This window comes from Panthera leo, chromosome A3, assembly GCF_018350215.1.
Source record: "Panthera leo isolate Ple1 chromosome A3, P.leo_Ple1_pat1.1, whole genome shotgun sequence".
NCBI classification, from domain to species: domain Eukaryota; kingdom Metazoa; phylum Chordata; class Mammalia; order Carnivora; family Felidae; genus Panthera; species Panthera leo.
The window spans coordinates 12251620-12260775 of NC_056681.1; the positions used below are offsets into that span (position 1 = coordinate 12251620).

The following is a 9156-nucleotide window of genomic DNA, read 5'->3' on the forward strand; positions in this document are numbered from 1 at the left end:
AAAAAATTTTTAAAATAAAAAAGGCAATGGGATACTCCTTATGGAAAGCAAAAATTTTATAACTTTACCAAGGCTTATTTTACATATCATACGATTCCCCCACTTCTGGTGTGCAGCTCAGTGATTTTTTTTTTTTTTTTTTTTTTAGTGAATTTGCCAAGTTGTGCAGCCATCACCCTTACCTCAGTGTTACGACACTTTTATCACCCAGTGAGATCCCTCATGCCCATTGACTACGGTTAATCCATAGTCCCACCCTGGCAGCCACTAATTTGCTTTGTATCCCTGTAGATTTGCCTTCTCTGGACACTTTATTTAAATTGTTTTTAATGTGTATTTCTGAGAGAGAGAGCATGAGCAGGGGAGGGGCAGAGAGAGGGAGACACAGAGTCCGAAGCAGGCTCCAGGCTCCGAGCTGTCAGCCCAGAGCCCGACGCGGGGCTCAAACTCACGGACCGTGAGACCATGACCTGAGCCGAAGTCGGACGCTTAACCGACTGAGCCACCCAGGTGCCCCTGGATAATTTATTTAAATGGAACCAATCAGTATGTGGCCTTTTGTGCCTAGCTTCTTTCACGTAGCATCATGTTGTCAAGGTTCATCTGCCTTGTAGCAGGCGTCAGCACCTCGTCCCTTTTTCTGGATAAATACTATTCCACTGTGTGGATAGACCACGGCTTATCCAGTCATCAGGTGATGGACATTGGGTTCACTCCACTTTTTAATTTACGGATAATGTTGCTACGAACGTGCTTGTGCATGAAGAAGTTTCCGCATAAGAGCGCGCTTACCACAATGAGCACCGAGTCATGTATTAACGTATCGAATCGTTGAATCGCTGTATCATACACTGAAACTAAGAGAACTGTTGTATGTTAGCTATACTGGAGTTAAAATTAGAAGAATTGTTTATGACGTTTGTTTTTTTAAAAAGGGTGGGGCAGCTTCCAAGCCCTGAACAGCTCTCAGCTTGCAGAGCCTCTGGTCACTGTATGGATTTGACCCCAGTGGGCTGTGTGACCATGAAAGGGTCCCTTCCCTCTCTGCTTGAGTCTCCCCATCTTTCAGACAGGAGCCTGTGCCCTTTTATGCACAGATATTCTGTGCCTTGTTCACATTCCTGGAAGAGCAGGGGAATGTGTGCAGGAAATGATAAACAGTTTGTATTTATAGCTGCTGAGCCAAAGGTGGGCATCCCCGTGATCAGCCACCAGAGCCGACAATCAGGAGGAGGGCTTGGCTCCAGCACCCCCTGGGTCCCACCCTGAGGACTCCCGCTGCTGCTCTCTTCCCCCGAGAGAGCCCGAGCCTCCTCCCCCATTTTGGTGCAGACAGGTGGGTTCCAGGATCCAGAATCTCCTCACAGGGAGGGAATTTGAGGACTGCCTCCAAGTCCCTTGTCCCGGCTTTTGCCTTTGCTCCCCGGGTTCCTGGAGTCCTGCCCAAACCTGATTGGGCTCAGATCCCAGGCAAACAGGGCTGGGGATGCAGAGGCCCAGACAGAGTTTTGAGCAAAACCTGGGAGGGCTCTGGATGTTGGCCGGCCCCCCCATCCCTGGGGTCCATCCGGAGACTGGGTCAAAACTGTTTGGGTTTGAGAACAGAGCCCAAGCTTGTAGGATGTCTGCTGCCTTAGCCAGGCACTGGGGTCCACAGACCTAAGCAACCAGTCCAGGGGCTGGGGGTGGGGGTGATGATAAACTACCCAGGTAATAACTTAGTAACATAATGTGTATTAAGTGGCTGTTATGTGGTACGTGCTCAATTGCTTTCATCTGCATTCTAGACAGAAGGAAATGGAGGTTCAGAGAGGGGCAATGATTTGTCCAAAGCCACACAGCTTGGGATGATAGTGGCAGGACTCAAAACCAGCTCATAAATAAGTGTAAGGCTGGGGATAATAGCAATAAAAGCTGAGAATTCATTGAATTCTCGTTGCAGCCTTGCCCTGGACACCTCCTCCCCCACCCCTCAGTCTTACAGATAAGGAAACTGAGGCACAGAAGGTTCAACACCCATTTGGAAGTTCCCCAGCCACTTCCTGGCTGGGGAAGTGTGGCCCTGACTCTAAAGGCTTCAGTGGGTTCAGGAAAGAAAACTATCTCGTGGGCAGGGCCAGGAGAGGGTGCAGAGAAAGACCCTGCATGCTGCCTTCGGGGAAGGAGGCTTGAGGTGCTCTGACCTTCCCAACACAGCCCTGAGCAGCAGGCAGCCCTCCCCCAGGACCCAGGGAGGCCTCCGCCCCCTTTTCTTCTTTTCTAGGCATCCTGAGGCTGAGAGGAGGGACGGGGAGGGCCCATTCTCAGGTACAAAGGTGGTGCCCGCCTTAAAATAACAAGCCCTAAGGACTGTACATAATATGCCGGGTGCATAATTCATGCGTCTGTCAGCAGAACAGCAATTATGTGGGCCTTCCCTGGAGTTGTCTAGGGGTTAGAAACTGGCTCGGGCTTCCCTTGCCAGCCTCTGGGGGAAATGGGACCTCCCAGCTGTTAAAGGAACAGGCTCCCCGGGAATCGGGAATCAGCTCCTTTCCTGCAGGCTCCCTCCTGGCTGGGGGGTCAGTGCCCAGAACCGCAGCCTGCCAGGCTCGGCCCAAGACCCTGGCTGGCCGCCCCCACAAAGTTAGGCCCACCTGTGCTGGTACTCTACGTGCATAATCTCCTTGTCCCCCACTCTACAATTTATAAGGGGCTGGCTACCAGTATTCCCCAGGGTTTCTCAACCTTGGTACTATCAACATTTCGAGCCAGGTGATTCTTCATTGTGAGGCTGTCCCGTGCAAAGTAGGATGTTCGGTAGCGTCCCTGGCCTCCGCTCACAGGCTGCCAGTATCGCATCTTCCTCCCCCAAGTTGCGACAACCAAAAATTTCTGTGGAATTTGCCAAATATCCCCTGGGGGGGGGGGTCAAAATCATCCCCAGTCATGAATGACTAGAATATCCCTATTTTACGCACTTGAAAAGTGAGGCAGGCAAAGTTTCAATGCCAAGGCCACCCAGCTGGGCTCTACCTCTAGGACCCACACTCCTAACTCAGTGCAGGAGTTGCCAGAGTATGCTGCCCAAATGCTTTATTCCAATAAGCACATATTTATGTTAATGAATATTTAACATACCTTTCCCTGGCACCCAAACTCAGCATCTTTGCAAATGTCATTTCTCAGGACGAGACTAAAATAGAACAGAGAAGGTGAGCCGTGTTTGTGGTTGTTGTTGTTGTTTTACTACTGAGTAAAGAGTACAGGCAGCAAAAGGACACATACAGTAGGATGTCAGTCCTGAGCAAGACACAGTACCAATTTGTGAGGGCCATCTACCTCTGCATTAAACACTACAGATGGGGCACCTGCATGGCTTGGTTGCTGAAGCATCCGACTCTTGGTTTCGGCTCAGGTTGTGATCTCACGGTTCGTGGGTTTGAGCCCCACATCGGTTCTGCAATGTCACTGTGGAGCCTGCTTGGAATTCTCTTTCTACCTCTCCCTCTGCTCCTCCCCTGCTCGAGTTCTCTCTCTCTCTCTCTCTCTCTCAAACATAAACTTAAAAAAAAAAACTCTACAGAAAAGACAAGGGAGGAGAAAAATTTCTGGTTACCCACAGGGTGGGGAAGGACCTGTGAGAAGTGTCAACATTTCTGTTGTGTACCCTGTTTCTTTGCCTGGGTGGTGGGTTCGTGGGTGTTCTTTTGATTATGGTTCAGAAATATATATAAACTTGACCTACTTTTGTGTATCGGATATTTCTTTTTATAAAGTGATTACAGAATTTTACTTTTCCGGTGAGTGCAAATCAAGGTATTAACACTCAAAAGTTTTGTTTAAAAGACACAGGGTACTTGGGGGGGACACCTGGCGTGGCTCGGTCGGTTAAGTGTCCGACTTCGGCTCAGGTCATGATCTCACAGTTCATGAGTTCATGCCCCGCATGGGGTTGTCTGCTGTCAGCATAGAGCCTGCTTTGGATCCTCTGTCTCCTCTTTCTGCCCGTCCCATGCTCATACTCTCTCTCTCTCTCTCTCTCTCTCTCTCTCTCTCAAAGATTTAAAAAAAAAAACAGTAAAAATAAATAAAATAAAAAATAAAAGACACAGAATACGTTGAACATGAGTACAGCAAAAAAAAAAAAAAAAAAAAAAAAAAAAAAAAAAACCAGGAAGCTGATAGAGCACCTGGGGTTGGAGAAACGTATAACACATCCTTTCGGCATCTGGGCTGGTGGAGAAAGGGCTTTCTTGCTGCTCATGGTGCCCCCAGTGCCTAGCAAAGTGCTTCGCATGTTGTACATGATCAATGAATAGTAGCCAGATGGACCACTGGATTCTGGTCCTGTTCCTTCCGCTTGTCACTCTGTGAACCTGGACTAGCCCCTGCCCTGGACTAGGTGCTGGGAGTGTGAGGGGCGCAGAGACAAAGCTCTGAACCCATCCCTCGTCCCCCGGAAGCTCGCGGATTCTGGGCAGTGATGAACACACGCGCCTCTGTAATGGGATGCGTTGTGAAAGCACGCAAGGGAAGGCGAAGTGGTGAGGGACCCCGAAGGACGGAGCGGCCAGTCCCACCAGGAATGACCTCTACAGAGAGGGGTCACGTGGGCTGGGTTTTTAAAGATGGATCGGAGTTCACTGAATGGAGAAGAAGGGACACAGACATGTGGGATCGGCCAAAAATGGCGTGTGGCCAGAGAAGTGTGACGTTTGGGAACCCATGGCAGGAGAGACCCCAAGAGAGGGGTCGAAGTAAAAACGTAGGCTTGACCACCCTGTGTTGTGCGTGAGGACTGATTGCAAAGGACGGAAAACTCTCACATGCATTTGCTCACAGGACACAACAGGACATTTGGGGACAGGGCAGGAAACAAAGGCCAGCTGAGCCACGCAGAGCCTGGGTGGTCTCAGCTGACGGCATGTTGTGGGGTGAGGGCTGAGAGGTCGCCCCCACGAAGATAGCGGGTGTTTATCAGACACTCACCATGTGCCGCTGGAAAATGTCCTAAGCACTTTGCACACGTTAACGCATTGACTTTTCATAGCAGCTCTCTGAAATAGACACTGTATTTGCCCTCCCATTTTGCAGATGAAGAAACTGAGGCTTAGGATAAACACCTGGCTCCAGGTAAGGAAGTGGCCGAGCTGGGATTTAAACCCAAAACAACCTGACACCAGAGTCCAAGCTCTTAAATTGCTGCTCCTCACGCTGTCTTTCAAACCTGCTGTGTCCTCACTGCTGACCCCTCGGGTTAGAACAGTTAGCTTGAAATCATTGCAGTCTCCGGGCTCTGGTTTTGAATGGATTCAAAAAAACAAAAATGGACTTGAATAAATGATCTTTTTAGCTCCAACAACCAGTCATTAAGTGACAAGTGAGATGTGACAGTGCCCTTGAACTGTTGAGGGGCACCCCGCAGAGTCAGGGTGTTAGGATGATCATCCTACTGGAGGTCGGTAACTAAATCCCGCTCTCTTCTCCTTGCAGATCCTTGCCATCATTTCCATCATGTTCATTGTCCTCTCCACCATTGCCCTGTCGCTCAACACGCTGCCCGAGCTGCAGAGCCTTGACGAGTTCGGCCAGACCACAGACAACCCCCAGCTGGCTCACGTGGAGGCCGTGTGCATCGCATGGTTCACCATGGAGTACCTGCTGCGGTTCCTCTCCTCACCCAAGAAGTGGAAGTTCTTCAAGGGCCCACTCAATGCCATCGACTTGTTGGCCATCTTGCCCTACTATGTCACCATCTTCCTCACCGAATCCAACAAGAGTGTGCTGCAGTTCCAGAATGTCCGCCGCGTGGTCCAGATCTTCCGCATCATGCGTATCCTCCGCATCCTCAAGCTCGCACGGCACTCCACCGGCCTCCAGTCCTTGGGCTTCACCCTGCGAAGGAGCTACAATGAGCTGGGCTTGCTCATCCTTTTCCTCGCCATGGGCATCATGATCTTCTCCAGCCTCGTCTTCTTTGCTGAGAAGGACGAGGATGACACCAAGTTCAAAAGCATCCCAGCCTCTTTCTGGTGGGCCACCATCACCATGACGACGGTTGGGTATGGAGACATCTACCCCAAGACTCTCCTGGGGAAGATTGTCGGAGGACTCTGCTGCATTGCAGGTGTCCTGGTGATTGCTCTTCCCATCCCGATCATTGTCAATAACTTCTCTGAGTTCTACAAGGAGCAGAAGAGGCAGGAGAAAGCAATCAAGCGGAGAGAGGCTCTGGAGAGAGCCAAGAGGAATGGCAGCATTGTCTCCATGAACATGAAAGATGCTTTCGCCCGGAGCATCGAGATGATGGACATTGTGGTAGAGAAAAATGGAGAAAATATGAGTAAGAAGGACAAAGTACAAGATAATCACTTGTCTCCCAACAAATGGAAATGGACAAAGAGGACACTATCTGAAACTAGCTCAAGTAAGTCCTTTGAAACCAAGGAGCAGGGATCCCCTGAGAAGGCCAGATCATCTTCCAGTCCTCAGCACCTGAACGTCCAGCAGTTGGAAGACATGTACAATAAGATGGCCAAGACCCAATCTCAACCCATCCTCAATACCAAGGAGTCAACAACACAGAGCAAACCAAAGGAAGAACTTGAAATGGAGAGTATCCCCAGCCCTGTAGCCCCTCTGCCCACTCGTACAGAAGGGGTCATCGACATGCGAAGCATGTCGAGCATCGATAGCTTCATTAGCTGTGCCACAGACTTCCCCGAAGCCACCAGATTCTCCCACAGCCCTTTGGCCTCACTCCCCAGCAAGACTGGGGGTAGCATGGCCCCAGAGGTGGGCTGGCGGGGAGCTCTGGGTGCCAGTGGTGGGAGATTTGTGGAGGCCAACCCCACCCCTGATGCCAGCCAATGCTCTTCTTTCTTCATTGAGAGCCCCAAGAGTTCTATGAAGACGAATAACCCCCTGAAGCTACGAGCACTTAAAGTCAATTTCATGGAGGGTGACCCCAGTCCACTAGTCCCCGTTCTGGGGATGTACCATGACCCTCTTAGGAACCGGGGGGGTGCAGCTGCTGTCGCTGGGCTAGAGTGTGCCACACTCTTGGACAGGCCTGTACTGAGCCCAGAGTCCTCCATCTATACCACAGCAAGTGCTAGGACACCCCCCCGGTCGCCTGAGAAACACACAGCAATAGCATTCAACTTCGAAGCAGGTATCCACCAGTACATCGATGCGGACACAGACGATGAGGGGCAGGTTCTCTACAGTGTAGATTCCAGCCCTCCCAAGAGCGTGCATGTGAGCACCAGTCCCAAGTTCAGCGTCGGGACAAGATCAGAGAAGAACCACTTTGAAAGCTCCCCCTTACCCACGTCCCCTAAGTTCTTAAGGCAGAACTGTATTTACTCTACAGAAGCATTGACTGGAAAAGGCCCCAGTGGTCAGGAAAAGTGCAAACTCGAGAACCACATCTCCCCCGACGTCCGCGTGTTGCCAGGGGGAGGAGCCCACGGGAGCACACGGGATCAGAGCCTCTGAGCTACCCTACCTGCAGCAGAGACCTGTGGCAAGACCTAAGAGGCGTGCCGTTCAGCTTACCTGCCGCAGAGCTTTTCCACACGAACTCAGACAGACAGGCTCTGCAGAGCCCCCAGGCAGAAGAGAGACTCCAGAGGAGGCTCCCTAGGGCCTGGAGAGCCGTGACAGGTACAGCAGGATGAAGTGGGCCAAGCCACAGGCTATGGCGTCTCCTTGTGACAACTCTGCTGCCCTCTTTGGGAGATGACGTGGGCAGAACTCATAGCCACCACTACCACATGCTAGACCTCACCAAGCCCACCTAGTCCCCACTTTTCTGTCACGGCTCTCCATCGCAGCCTCAGGGGGCAACATCTCCATCCCTTGGGCTTCGGCTGGAGACGGACGCCGGACAACAAGTGGCCGGGTTGACCGATTTCGTTTTGGGCATTGCCCAGCCACCTCTAGGAACTCCTGTCCATCGCCTCCTGGATGGATCCCACTGTCAGAAGGCTGCAGAGGATGCTTGTGTCGTGGGGAAATTTCTGCGCCATAAAGCACGGTCCCAGCGCAAAACCCTTCCTCAAATGTCGTCATCGACTTCAGTGTTCCGTAGTACCTGAGATTTAACTTTGAGATATCATCAGGGTGAGTTGCACCACTTGTTCCTGATTCTGATTGCCCCCTGGCAACGTGGGAAGGGTTCAGACGGCAGGCACTCAGCCAACAGTGTGAACTGTGAACATTGCTTTAGGGTTGTATAAGGAAAACCCTCTCTGTACATCACTAGCATAGCCTCAAAAGATATGGAAGTGTCAAATATGCAAAAGAAGTAGCTTATTCAAAGAGACTGTATGTTACCGAAGAACAGAATAAAATCTGATTTTTTTTTTTACCTGCAAAAATGGAAAAAAAAAAAAATCCCCAATTGAAATGCCCAGTTCAGACTTTTGAATACTTCCTGTGGCAGCAGGGAAAGCATCTACTATGATAGAAATTCTTTTTTGTTTCCTGTGGTATTCAAGTTAAAAAAAAAAAAGTTAAAATAAAAAGCACTTTATGTTTTTCAAAAATAGGTTCTACCAGGGACAGTGTCAACATCTTGCACTTTAAAACAAGCACTATTTCCCGTGGGCCACTTTTTGGGACTACAGTTGGGCTGTTAACTACATGCCTGTGTCGGGCCACGGTGGGTGATGTTGTGCGGGTATTGCTGTCTGCCACGTTGAAGTCTGTGGGCTCCTTCCCTGTCCCTCTGAAGCTTCCTGTTGGCCCCCTTGCGAGGAAGGGTACTTGAGCCCTGGAGTGGGGCCTCTCACAGAGTCCCGTGTGCAGGAGACACGCGCGTCTCGGAAGAATACAGTAGGTGGTGGGCACTGGGTGTTTACTCTGTTCTCTTTCTCGTCAACCAGCTGTTGGTATGTTTTCAGTGTCACTGTCTGTACTAAAACTCAGCCCTCCTTTCTGCAGCCATCAATGCAGCTAGTACGGACAAAAGCAATAAGTATTTGTGTGCGTTGTGAGTGGTTCCGGTGTATTTCTTGGTGTGGGTCTTCCTGTCCTAGTTCGACGACCTGGCGTTGGCCTGCCTGATTTGGGTCCAGGAAGGACGGTGGTGTTGGCCGTTCCTCAGTTCAGACACATTGGGTTGAGCCACCGGTTAGCATGATGCCCTGCTGTTGGCCCATCTGTCAG

The 9156-nt window shown here is 50.6% G+C and overlaps 1 protein-coding gene across 1 annotated transcript in view; it reads left to right on the top strand.

Moving 5' to 3' along the window:
* KCNB1 (potassium voltage-gated channel subfamily B member 1) overlaps positions 1–8244 on the top strand; it is a 90923-nt gene extending 82679 nt beyond the window's left edge. The window contains exon 2 of the mRNA XM_042930713.1: positions 5476–8244. Coding sequence (XP_042786647.1) covers positions 5476–7482 — 2007 coding nt within the window. The 3' untranslated portion in view covers positions 7483–8244. The remainder of the gene's footprint in view (positions 1–5475) is intronic.
* Positions 8245–9156: the final 912 nt, after the last annotated feature.